Source organism: Lemur catta, chromosome 6, assembly GCF_020740605.2.
Source record: "Lemur catta isolate mLemCat1 chromosome 6, mLemCat1.pri, whole genome shotgun sequence".
Lineage (NCBI taxonomy): Eukaryota > Metazoa > Chordata > Mammalia > Primates > Lemuridae > Lemur > Lemur catta.
The window spans coordinates 8,008,753-8,022,128 of record NC_059133.1 but is presented as its reverse complement, the minus strand read 5'-3'; the positions used below and the strand labels follow the sequence as shown (position 1 = coordinate 8,022,128).

At 54.1% G+C, this 13,376-nt stretch overlaps 1 protein-coding gene across 1 annotated transcript in view; it reads left to right on the top strand.

The window, feature by feature from the left end:
• The window catches only part of FAM83F (family with sequence similarity 83 member F), a 31,550-nt gene extending 18,442 nt beyond the window's left edge, over positions 1 to 13,108 (top strand). Inside the window, exons 2-5 of the mRNA XM_045554858.1 lie at positions 3,753 to 3,920; positions 4,496 to 4,617; positions 5,634 to 6,319; positions 12,801 to 13,108. Coding sequence (XP_045410814.1) covers positions 3,753 to 3,920; positions 4,496 to 4,617; positions 5,634 to 6,319; positions 12,801 to 12,847 — 1,023 coding nt within the window. The 3' untranslated portion in view covers positions 12,848 to 13,108. The remainder of the gene's footprint in view (positions 1 to 3,752; positions 3,921 to 4,495; positions 4,618 to 5,633; positions 6,320 to 12,800) is intronic.
• Positions 13,109 to 13,376: the final 268 nt, after the last annotated feature.

Sequence of the window (13,376 nt, the reverse complement as noted above, 5' to 3'; positions counted from 1 at the left end):
GATCGCTTGAGGTCAGGAGTTCGAGACCAGCCTGAGCAAGAGTGAGACCCCGTCTCTAGCAAAAATAGAAAGAAATGATTTGGACAGCTAAAAATCTATATAGAAAAAGTTAGCTGGGCATGGTGGCGCATGCCTGTAGTTCCAGCTACTCGGGAGGCTGAGGCAGTAGGATCGCTGAAGCCCAGGAGTTTGAGGTTGCTGCGAGCTGGGCTGACGCCACGGCACTCACTCTAGCCCGGGCAACAAAGCGAGACTCTGTCTCAAAAAAAAATAAAATAAAATAAAATTCACTAATGTATAATATATGGTATTTTTTTTTTTACCATTTTTACTATTTCTTAAAAATATCTATTATGGGTCAGGCACAGTGGCTCACGCCTGTAATCGTAGCACTTTGGGAGGCCAAAGCAGGAGGATCACTTGAGCTCAGGAGTTCAAGACCAGCCTGAGCAAGAGCAAGACCCTGTCTCTACCAAAAATAGAAAAAATTAGCTGGGTGTGGTGGCACATGCCTGTAGTCCCAGCTGCTCGGGAGGCTGAGGCAGGAGAATTGCTTGAGCCCAGGAGTTTGAGGTTGCTGTGAGCTGGGCTTATGCCATGGCACTGTAGCCCAGGTGACAGAGTGAGACTCTGTCTCAAAAAAAAAAAAAAAAATCTATTATGTTTGTAGTTATTTCTCCTTTTTCTTTCAGTATTTTATTTACATCTCCTCTCATTTTGTCAGTCTTGCCAGAATTTTGTCTATCTTGTTTAGTCTTTTTAAAGAACCAGTTTTGGATTTGGTGTGTCTAAAATACCTCGCAGAGGTCCCTTCTCTATGAGGCAGTGAGATGAAGACCCTGGAGCCAGGCTGACCTGAGCGCCTTGCTCTGCCGCATGCTGGTTTTACAACCCTGGACACATGACTCTACCCCTCTGTGTGTTTACTTCCTTGATTGTGAAGTGGGAATAACAACCCTTCCTTGCAGAATAGTTGTGAGGACCAGATTAGAAAATTTACCTAAAGCACATGCAACAGCATGGGGTACTGAAAGTATTTGGTACAGGTTAAGTCCCATCCTCGGTACCTCTATCAGTCAGGGTTCTCCAGGGAAAGAGAACCAATGGGAAGTGTGTGTGTGTGTGAGTGAGAGAGAGACAGAGATTGATCAAGTCTAAGGAATTGGCTTATGGGATTGTGGAGAGTCAACTCCCAAATCTCCAGGACAGGCTGGCAGGCTGGATACCCAGGGAACAGTTGCAGTCCGAGTTCAAAGGCAGTCTGCCGTCTGCAGACGGAATTCCTACTTGCTGGGGGAAAGTCAGTCTTTGTTCTATTAAGGCCTTCAACTGATTGGATGAGACCCTCCCACTTTATGGAGGGTAATCTGCTTGACCAGTCCACTGATTTAAATTTCAATCTCATCCAAAAATCACCTTCATAGAAACACCCAGAATAATGTTGACCACATATTTGGGTGCCATGGCCCAGCCAAGTTAACACATAAAATTAACCATTACAGTGCCTTTGTTTGTGCTGTGCCCTTTGCCTGAAATGTTCCCCTCATCGGCCCCTGTGAGGCCATGTGGCATCTGTGTGTAGATTAGACAAAGGTGACCCTTCCTCGGGCAGGTGAAGCTCCCACTCACCTCCTCCCCGTGGTGCCCGTGTGCAGGGCACACTCTTGCTCGGTAGCCTAGCCAGCTTCCCTGCTTGCCTCTCTCCTGTCTGCCCATGTCTCCCGGTGCCCAGAGGCTTCCTATTCTTCAAGCTTCGGCTTCCTTGGTGAAGTCTTTCTTGCTCTCTCCTGACTGCGAGTGATCTCTCTCTCCCCCATCCCCCTCTAACCCATATGGCTTCCTTTGTGCAGCTCCTAAGGCATTTAACTCATTTACCTTATGTGCAGGTATTTTGTGTAAATATCTTATCATTCCACATGGATTAACCTCTTGAGGTTATCAATTGTAGCTTATCTGTTTTTAGATCCTCACTCTGCCTGAGGGGCTCAGCAGTCATTCATTCTGCATGTATGGATGACCGTCAATAAGTCGACCTAAGAGGAAGAAGCGGAGGCAAAATTAATATGGAGAGTTTATTATTTGGGCTGAGGTTTAGGACTGCAGCCTCGGACACACTTCCAGGTTGCCTTGGAGAGTGCTCCAGGGAACAGGGGAGAGGCTCAGGTTTCTAAAGAAAAGAGGATCAATAGGAGAGGGGGGCAAAGTCGTAGGTCAGGAATTCTCACTGTACATTGTCAGACTATAGGGTATAAGGCATTGCGTGCCTACTTGGTGTCATTCAAGCTAGAACCCCTATAACAAGTGGCTTCGAGAGGTGGTTATTTAGCTCAAGGAGGAGTAGGAAGTGACTACTGTCACATCTCAGTGCATGTTTGGGTCCAGTAATTTAAAGGGATTTTATCTTGGATTCCTCAGATAAAAAGGTTTTTTTTTTTCCTTTCTCAAAATGTAAGAACTGTGAAGAGCTTTCCCTGATATTGTATGAATGTGGGGTCAGGGAGGCTTTAGAGGCAGGGGTAATGGCAGAGCGCATGTGTGTAGGTGGCGCTGGCGATGGTGACTAGTGCTGGCGATGGTGACTAGTGCTCATCGAGCTCACCACGTGCAGGTCCTGCATTCTGTGCTTTCCTGGTTCGTCTCGCTAAGTCCTCTCAACAACCCTCTGAGACACGTGCAGGTATTGGCTCCATTTTGCTGCCAGGAAGCCCAGGCCAGCCATGGAGGTGGTATCCCAGCCCCGTCTGCCTGACTTCAGAGTCTGCGCTTTCAGTTATAATGGCAAGCAGGCTCCCTGAACTATCCAGACAGCCACCATTTATTGAGGACTTCTTGCACTCCAGGCATTGTGTTCGGTGCTTTATAGATTTTGTCCCTAACTCTCACCAGTATCCCCACTTTGCGGATGAGGAAACAGGGGCTTATTAAAGTTCAGTGACTTGCCCAAGGTCACATAAATAGAAAGTGGTGAATCCGAGGTTAAAACCAGATCTGACCCCAAGCCAAGGCCCTTTCCTCTGCATCATGTGCACAATGTTTGGGGCCAATAAGAAAACCCTTGTGGCTGGAGCAGAGGGTGGTGTGTGTAGGAAATTGGAGGCAGCTATGGTCAGAAAGGTGGACCTGTCCCAGGCTGCGAAAGGCCTCACCTTCCAGGTTGGGTAATCAGGACTGACCTTTATACATGAGGGGTCCTGAGCAGTGACCCCGATTTGAGGATGGGGTGGGATGGATACCTGGAGGCCAGGGAATCCAAGCCAACTGGAGCTCTGCCCAGATCTGTGCTTGGGGAAGCACAGGGCTTTGCACAGCTGCAGGGAGATCAAAGCACCCAGGCCTGCTGAGAAAGTGATGTCTGAGCAGATCTGTGACTTGTGGAAACAAGCCCGTCCCTTGCATCTCAGCGATGGCATCTCCTTACGCTTGTTTGTTTCCCTAGGGCACCAGGAGCAACTTTACTCAGCCTTCTAGATCTCCCCTGATAGGGCTTCTGAAGAGCTACCGGAAAATCCCCAGGGTGGGGGGGTGGGGATTTGTCCAAGATGAAGTACAAGCAGCATGGCCTGCACCCCCAGGCCCCTCTCCTGGGCTGGGATATGCTCAGAGGTGGGTGGGAGCGTGGAGACCCAGGAGTGGTGGAGTTTTTGACTCTTGGCTGCCACTGTTATCCAAGGGTGAGCTGGTCCTTTGTGGGTGGGGTGTGTCTCTGTAGGGGTTAGTTGCAACGTGCCTCACCAGTGCCCTTCCCTGTCCAGGTTATTGCTGTGGTCATGGACCTCTTCACTGACCGTGATATCTTCCAAGACATTGTGGATGCCGCCTCTAAGCGCCGGGTCCCAGTGTACATCATCCTGGACGAGGCAGGAGTGAAGTATTTCCTGGAGATGTGTCAGGGCCTGCAACTCACTGACTTCCGTATTCGGGTAAGTTGTCCCACTGGAGCGCGGGTGTAGGAAGGTGGCCAGGAAGGAGACAGAGACTTCCTCTGCTCCTTCCTCTGGCTCCGTTTCTGTCTCTTCCCCAGTTGAGAGACTCAGGTGAACTTCAAGATCTCAACTCCTTTCCTTCTGTCTAAAGCCTTGACTCATGAACTGATAACCACTAAATTACATGCCCAGCTTAAATTTTATCCCAAGGCTGCTTAGACTGAAGGAGGCAGCTCTGGCCCAGTCCTGGGGGCTCAGCCTGCAGAATCACTGACTTCACTGTCAGGTTCAAAGTTAGGGCTGTAGTTCTCTCCTGGGCAGCTGTGGGAACAGGTAGGACCCACCCTGGGCTTGTTCATGCCCAAAGCAAGACTTGGGGACTTCTTCCTGCTCACCAAAGAGGGGTTCATGTGTAAGGCTGTAGGAAGCAGAGACTCTCGTGAAGGCAGCAGGAGCCAGCAGGCGGGGTCTGTGGACAAGCTGGCTCTTCCCCAACCCAAACAAAGACTTGGCACAGAGCCTCGTAGGCCCACCCAAACTGGGTGTCGGGGCCCTTCTCGTCTTCTCAACAGAACATCCGTGTCCGCTCCGTGACAGGCATCGGCTTCTACATGCCCATGGGGAAGATCCAGGGGACCCTGTCATCAAGGTTCCTGATGGTGGATGGTGAAAAAGTAGCCACTGGATCTTATAGGTGAGTTGGGCCAGGTCAGAGAAGAGCCCAGGAGGCCTTATTCTTGGTAACCATTCAGGAAAGTGCTAGACTGGAGCCTCCACAGTCATGAGTTTTAAAAAGTACTCTCTGATTGAATGGCAAAGAACAGCCTCCTGCCCAGTCCCTTCCCTCAACTTTCTGGTTGATGAGTTATTTTAGAAACAGAATCAACTCTTACTGAGTACTAAGCACTGCTACCTTTCATGGTCCAGTTGCAACCAGTTGCATTTTGAGGCTAGTTGGTGGGTGGGACAAGCAGGAAGTAGAATGGACCAGACCTGGGAAAGAAACATGAGGGTGTGGTATGGCAAGAATGTCTCCAGAATTTTGATTTAAAAGTAAATTACCAGGAACATGAGAGACTGTGTCTGTGTAGTCTCTGCCTTCCAAGTAAATTCAAATCTAGGCGAGGAGAAGAAATACCGAAGCACATGAAACAATTAACAAATGGCATAAGTTCTCTTATGCGGTTAAACAATGAGTCTTGTTTTTGTTTTTTTCTTTAAAGGATGGGTTTTTGCACACACTTAAGTGCTCTAAATTTCAGAGAAGGACCAATAAAGAATGGGGTAATATTAATAATAGTGGCAGCAGCAGGTACTTTTTCTTAAATGTGTGTTTGTGCCTAAATGTTTTCTGTAAGTTATTTCATGTGAGCCTCACGACAACTCTGAGCATGTCTCCTGTGAGCTCTGCTTTACAAGGCATGCCAGGGTATAAGCTGGTGAGTCCAGGCCTGATGTCTCAACCTCTTCCCTGCCTCTGCTGCTTGCTTTCTGCATTTGAGGCCAAGATCTGGAGAAAAGAAGGGTTTGGGTCAGTGGAGGGAGAATAGTCCAGCATGGAGGCCCGGAGGCACCTTCCACCGGGCAGCAAGGGGTCTGGCGACAGCACAACATGAGGTTGGGGTCAGGCAAGGGGGTGTGAGGTGGCTGCTAGGAGGGCAAGAGAGGCCTGGGCACACGTGTCCTGTTTTTCTGTCCCCATGCTCCCAGGTTCACATGGAGTTCCTCCTACGTGGACAGGAACCTTCTCCTCCTCCTGACAGGGCAGAATGTGGAGCCCTTTGATGTAGAGTTCCGGGAGCTGTACGCCATCTCCGAGGAGGTGGACCTGTACCGGCAGCTGGGCCTGGCAGGCAGGCTTGGCCTCAACTACTCATCTACTGTGGCCCGCAAGCTTATCAACCCCAAGTATGCCTTGGTGTCAGGCAGCCGCCACCCGCCGGGCGAGATGATGCGCTGGGCCACCCGGCAACAGCAGGAGGCTGGCAGCAACCCACAGGGGCAGGAGGAGGGTGGTGGAGGTGGCGAGTCAGCCCGGCGCCTGGAGAGCTTCCTGAATGACCTGGTTACAGTGGAGCAGGTGCTGCCCCCCGTGGAGCCCCTTCCCTCGGGAGAGCTGAGCCGGAAGGATGGCAGGATGGTCTCTCACATGCACATAGACCTGAAGCCCAAATCCCGAGAGGCACTTACCCGAAATGGCATGGGAGAAGCTGCCAACGGGGAGGCTGCCCCAGCCAAGGAGGGCAAACGGTTTGGCAGCAGGTTCTTGAGTCGACGGGCCAAGAGGCCTGCAGCACCCAACGGCGCGGCCAGCTCCCTCTCCACCGAGACCTCTGCCGAAGTGGAGTTTCTGATGGGGAGGAGGCCCAACGAGGGTTCCAGTGCCGATGTCTCAGGTGAGCCCTCTTCCCTCGGGGCCACGGCCTCCCCAGGCCTCTGGCCCTGCCTCTGGCCCCATCAAGGAGCAGTGCCTGGTATCTGCAGAGGGGCAGCCGTCCACCCACCAGCACGGGGAGAGCGGGAGCTCTGGAGTCAGAGGGCCTTGCTTCCCATTCTGGCTCTGGCCTGTGTCTGCCTTGTGGGCTTGGGCAAGTCACTGCAGTTCTGAGTTAGTTTCCTCTTTTCTGAAAGGGGAGAATGATGCCTGCCTTGCCCAGCTCTGCTGAGGCTATAAAGTGCCCAATATAATGCTGCCCATGGCATAGTCTGAGAGCTTTCATTACTACTCCTAGAGAACATTCAGATTGGCCCTCACTATAACTCAAGTAAATAAAGTAACCTTAGAAAGATTCTGCATTGTAAATGAAGAAATGGAGGCTCAGCACAGCTGGGTGGCAGGGCTAAGGCCCCACCCCTGGCCTGAAGTCTAGGCTCTTTCTAGCAAACCTTGTGCCTTGCTGGATCTCCTGTTGTCAGGACCTCACCTGGTCAAACACACCCCACCCTCACCTGTGCCCTACCAGTGCCCTGACCCACTTTCCTGTCTCTGTTGTAAATAGTTTATGTTTTCCATGTGTCTGTCTGATGAGTGGTGTTTGCTCTGCTGTTCACCCTCTGGGAGAGATCATTCTAGAAAGCCTTTCTCTCTGGGATCCCCAAGAGCTCTGGTCTTTATCTTTTTCTCCGGAGCAGTCTCTGGTGTGGCCTTTCAGGAGGCTGGTGGTGACAGCCAGGGCTGTGGTGGTGCCTTTCTCATCTCGGCATCCCTGAGTCGGAGGGGTTTCCGTGTTGGATTTCTCCCTCTGTGGCTGTGGGGCTTTGCAGCAATGAGAACTAGGCTCCCTGGCTGGCGACACAGGTGATGGCTGGGACTGAGGTCTCATCCTGTGCAGCCTGAGGGCTCCTGGGACCCACACGTTCCCAGAAGCCCCAGCTTTGACCCGATCTCAAGTAGCTTCAGAGCAGGGACTGCAACCATCTTCCCCTCTGCTGTTCCCCAACACCTGCTACAGACCCTGACACACTCAGTCTGTGCTCAGGAAATGTCAGATAAATTTGCTTCTTAGAATTAGAGCAGGCTTGGGCGTTTCTGTGGCTGTGGGCACAGCAGGGGTGCCAGGGTTTCACCTCCATTTGGCCTGGAAACACTGGCTAAGCACCTCCACCTGCTGGGTCCTGCATAGGTGCTCTCTGCTGTCCGCCCTCACAGCAAGCTTCAAGTACAGAAGTGGCAGGCGGAAGCTTGGAGAGGTGAATTAAATGGTCCCAGGGCATAGGAAGTGGTAGTAGAGTCAGGATTCAAACCCAGGCCTGGGCCTGGGGCTGTGTCCTGTCAGCAGAAGGGTGGCTGGCCGTGTCCCCATTCTTCCTGGGCTCCCTGGCCCCCCAGCACCAGATGCTGCTACTGCTCTGCACCTCTGGTGTGGAGGAGGGTTGCCATGGAGAACACCTGGCAGGAAAGGGAGTGGGAGGGGCAGGCCCCCCGCAACAAGGACTGATTCCCAGGTCCTGACTGGAAGTGAAGTGGGGGCTTTCCCTTCCTTCAGCCCCTCACCCCGAGGTGTTGTTTCCATGGAAACGCAAGGCCCATTGTCTTGTCCCTTCCTGCTACCTTCAGTGTGTCTCTCAGCATCGGGGGTCCCCTGCATGGACAACTCCTGCGGTGTCTGCCGCCGCTGCTGCTCTCTAGTGTTTGCACACAGTGCCGGAGCCAGCAGGCAGACCCTGACTGTGCCCTTGGGAAGCTCCTCTCAGAGCGTCCGATCCCAGAGCCATCACCCTCCTGCTTTCCACCCTGCCCACCAGGCTGGGCGTCCCAGACCCGCGGCCCCAAAATCCACGCTCTCCAGCGAGACCTTTCCTCTCCCTGCTTCTGTCTCCCCGCAAAGGCAGGGAGGAGCAGGAGTGCGGCTGCTGGCCTCCAGCCTCCCGACTGGCCTAGCGGCTGTTTCAGTGCCTCCCCTCCTGGGGCATGCGGGGAGGTCGGCGCCCAGCAGTGGGGCTCCCAGCCGGGAACTAGTGAGAACTTCGGCTCCCTTCCCCCAGCACAGCCATCACCCCTCTCCTCAGGACACATTCTGCCCCTCCCCCAGGCTGTTCCTCATCTGGAAGAGGAGGGGTGAGCCAGGCAAGGTTTCTGGGGTCCCCTCGAGTTCAGATTCTGACTCTTCTTTCTTTCTCTGCTGCCCTCTTGTCAAGGGAGAGCCTGGGTTGGTGACAGATTCTGTCATCAGAGAGAAAAATAGGAAAAGCTAAGAGCTGACAGGCTGTAAAATTGCTTGATAAGAAGCATATAGTTGTCAAACGGCATGCAGATTTTTGCAAACCCAGGTGTGGCCCTTGGGAGAACCTGTGGGGCTGTGGGTGCAGGGGGTGGGGGGCCGCCCAGTGGTTTGAAGGCTCGCAGCTCCCTCTAGTGGCCGAAGCCGGCGCCTCCGCTGGACCTTGCTCCCTTCCGCACCAGGGCTCGGCTCGCCGTCTGCGCCCATCCAGCTCCGGGGCGGAGATCCCAAACCTCAGGGAGCAGCAGTCAGTGGAGAGCTCCATTAAAAATGCCATCAATACAGTCCTGACCTTAAACAGAGGCTCTGATGTTCCAGTGCGGTTCTCCAATGTAGGGGTCCTCGGGCCAGAGACTTTGCAGTGACACAGAGGATACTCAGACAAGACCCCGCTCCCAAGGTGCTGCCAGGCCGGGAGAGGAGGTTCCAGATGCTGTGCCCGAAACCCCACACGGTCCCCTCAGGGAGATGCCCTCACTGTATGCTGTCACACAGAACTGGCATTGTCCTCCCAGCCAGCCTACCTGATGACAGTGTCTCACAAACGAGACCCCTGAGGTACAGAGAGGCACACCCCTGTGTCCATGGTCATACAGTGAGGACAGGGCAGTGTGGTCTCCTGCTTCCAGGGCCTTCTGCAGAGCATTGTGGCTGTCTCCAGAAGGCTAAGATTGCCACCATTTCCCTACATCCCTAAAGACTGTTGGGAAGGGCCAGAGGCCTGAATATAGGACTGGCCCTCCCCCTGTTTCCCTACCAGCTGAGAGGCAAAGGGGAGGAGTAACTTCCAGAGTGCGTCTGGGTCATTACCTTTTCCAGGGCCCCTGGGCCCAGGCTCTTCTTCCTACAGTTCTGTGAGGTGACAGTGCCTTTCCAGAACTCTCCTGACTTCCCCTGACTCATGTGTGGATGGGCTACCCTGGCTGGCAGCATGTTCTAGCTCTGTAGAGCTGTGACCACTGGGCTCCTGGATTTGGGGACTTCAGGCTCTCCTGTGTCATCGCTGGGGCCTGGGGATCTCAGATCACTCTTCTGGAAATCTGGATCCCTGTGAGGGATGGAATGTCGGGGAAGTGCTTCCTGGCTTCAGAGTTTTGTAAGGACCTAGGTGGGCCTGAGGTCTAGGGTCAATCTACTCAGTGCTGTCTTGTCAAGGCAGGGTTTCAAAATTCAGTGCAGCCCTGAGAAGCCCAGGTCAGGCCCCAGCTGGTATTTGGAGGCTGCAGTGTGACCTGATAAACCTGAGTCCCTTCCCAGCAGGGGGCGAGGGGTCCTGCTCACAGTGTGGGTGAGGGGAGCAGAGTGAGTATCTTCCGAGGGACCAGTCCCACTCAGCTCTAGAAAAGAGGCAGCTGTCCTCATTCTTACTGGCAGGCGTCATAATCCCTCTGTCCTTCTAGTTTCTCTTGGGCCTGGCCAGGGCACACGTCACCACCCCAAGGAGTACTAGGTGCGTGAGGGTGTGTACGTCACCCGACCCACATCTGCCGTTGCTGCCGTTGGTACTGTTGTTATTAGTAGTGCTCTAAACCCTTGAGTAGTTTGCCATTGCCCACTCATTCCTTTTGTTCAATAAACACGTATCTATGAAATGTCTGCTCTGTGCTGGGCACTGTTCTAAGTTCCTGGTACACCAGGAACAGAATGAACAAGTCCCTGCTCCATGGAGCATGTTACACTGGGGAGGGGCAGGGAGTGACCCTTTTCTGAAAGGTGCTCAGGGAAGGCCTCTCTGGCAAAGGGGCACTGCAGCAGAGACTGGAATGGAGGGAGAGCGCCATGTGGCCATCGGGGGACAATCTTCCAGATGAAGGGAATGTGAAGCCCTGAAACCATAGGAAGATGCAACCCATTGTCCTGGTCATGGTCTTCTGTATGGGTGTCCCCTGCCTCCCTCTTGGCTGTACCACCTTGCTGGCTGGTGAACCAGACTAACTGCAGGTCCTGGGTGCCCCAGGCTGTCCTCCCCGAGCCTGACACCTACGTCACGCTGCTCCACTACATTGCATGCCCCCCTCCTCCCATTGGTGTCTCTGTTTTGAGCCTCACCTCCAGTTATTCCCCCTTTGTGTTTTATTTTTAGAGATAGGGACTCACTTCACTGCCCAGGCTAGTGCAATCATAGCTCACTGCAACCTCGAACTCCTGGGCTCAAGCGATCCTCCCACCTCAGCCTCCTGAGTAGCTGGGACTACCACACCACCACCCCGGGCTATTTTTATTTTTTATAGAGACGAGGTCTCGATATTGCCCAGGCTGGTTACCCTCCTTTGAAGCTTGACTCTCTCAATAGGCTTCTTTGGGCCACCATGCCCAGGCCACACATACTTTTTAAAAAATTTTTTTTGGCTATTAATGTTTTCTTCCCCATTGATCTTAGCAGGCCTGATTCACCTGCACAGGGTGGTCTCCCAGTACATGAGCACTGAAGGAATGTTGGGACACAAAGAATTTTTCTCAAACCATGTTTTCTGTCAGAGGCATGGGGATGAATTCTGAGTATAGGGTCTCTCTACTGGCTTTCATCTAGCCCTGTAAAATAGTGGCAGCAAGTCCTGGTGAAGACAGGCTCTTCCCCGGCCTCTCCCAGGCCTCTCCCAGGCAGAGCTGGGCAGAGTGCAGGCCTTGGAGGCAGGCTCCGCCACCCTTGCCTCCTCTGCCCCCCAGAGCTGTGCTGTTTCCCAGCTTCTTCCCCTGCGCTGAGATCTGGGGACTGATTTGCTTACCTGCTCCAAAATGCTGCTGCCTCTGGGGAGGAACCAGACATCTGCTTAGCAGGCCAAGCAAGTAAAACAAGCCCCTGAGGAGAGGAAACGGGGACAGAGGTGTGTATTGAGCAGTGAGGGGGCTCTGGGATGGCAGAATTTAATCACTTCAGCAGAGCCACAGCAGAAAGGCCCTCGGCAGCACCATGGAAGGTGAACCCCAGATCCTTGGCCCCCCAAGCCCTCAGGGCACGGTCATCCATCTCCCCTCCTGCCTCCTGGGAAGCCTCCTGCCCCAGTCTGGGGCAGGACCAATAACAAGGGCTCGGCTGGGTTTGTAGTAGGTCCTGAAGAGTTAGTTCAGTCTGGCCCAGACAAGGCCATGGTTACTGAGCGCAACGAGGGGCGTGAGCAGCGGCCTGCAGTGCATAGCGGGGCGGGTGCTGCCGGCACCGGGGCTCCAGGTCCAGCTCTGTGGGAGAGGAGGCAGACGCCACCTTAGCTAAACTCCCGCCTGAAGTGATATGGGGAGGTGGTGTGAGCGCCAGGGAGACAACCTTGCCGTGCGGAGGTGACTGGCGGGAAATAACACGCGCGGCTCCCGCGAAGGCAGGCAGCAGTCGAGGACACCGAGCCAACTCACAGAGTGGGAGGTGTCGGGTCAAGGCCTCACCTTGGGGTCGTAAAGGAAGTGGGAAGAGAGGCCTGGGGAAGAGGAGAGATGAGTGTCTCTGGCCTGGAAGACGGCAGCTTTCTCTTCCCGTCCCTCCCCTCCATGCAGGGTGTTCCTCTCCACCCTCTCCCTTCAAACCGTCCCCTAAGCAGTTCTGTCCTCCCCAGCAGGGCCTGGCTCTTGGTCAGCACCACCGACCCTTCCTGAGGTGCAGGCTTTTCTTCTTCCAGCGTAGGCGGCCGGAACCGCAGGAGCTGGAACTGGGTTGGCCAGACCAGCTCTGGCACTGTCGCTCACTGGCCCTGGGGGCTGTGGGCCCCACTGCTCTGGGCGTAGTAAAGGGCAAATGGCACCTGGCTCACAGCATGGCCACCGTGAGGAACACTGGAGAGGTCTCTGGTTGCACTTTGTGAGCTGTGATGCCGCCTATGACATTGGCTGCCGGTGAACGGCCTCTTGGCAAGACTAAGTCGCCAATTGTCGTTGATTCTGGAGTCTGGATCCCTCCCCCAGCCTCACCCCTCTGGTCAGGGGAAGGCAGACCCGTGTTGTCCCAACCAGTGGGGTCCTGCTGAGGCTGCCAGGGCAGGAAAAGTCTTTCCTTTTGCTTTCCTGGATGCCCTGTTGACCTGGTTGCCAGATCTCAGCAGCTTGGGAGGGTGACAGTAACCCGAGCCCCCAAGTTTGAGGCATGGACGGTGCACAGGGTGGGGCTGGAGGCAGATCCACTGAGCGCTTCACTCACATCCTTCCCTGCCTGTGTCCCTTGCCTCCACAGGTAAAACAAGTCCTGGTGCCAAGCCCAGCAAATGCGTGATATCCTGAGCCGCAGGACGGTGGTGGGCAAGACCTGTGGATGTCCACCTGTCCTGTCCTGGGCTGTCGAGAGCACAGGTCACACCCTATACCAGTTTGCACATAAGACTCCAACTGACCTCCTGCCCTGCAGCCTCCATCCTGGCCTCAGGGACCCTGAATCCCAAATGGGAGGGTCTGAAGCATCTCAAGATGATCACACACCTCCACCAGACTGTCGGTGGCTGGGCAGGGTCACTGCTGCCTTGTTTACATGAAGTGGAAGCCTGACTGGTGTCCGTTCTCCTTTATGCCTGACCCTCCCTCCACTGGGCTAACCTCGCTCTGCAGGTCCCCATATGGGGCGAGGGAATGTCTTTATACCTTATCAGGATGGGGTCTTGAGGGCAGCCCCAGCTCCCTGGATCCTCCTTACTTGAGCTTCCTGGTGCTTCTGGTTCCTCTGAGACTGCTGGAATAAAAGGGAAGAGGACAGGGCTCGGAGCCAGGCGCTCCGAGTCCCAGCCTTGCTCTAGCCTCTGAATTCAAGGTGGAAGAG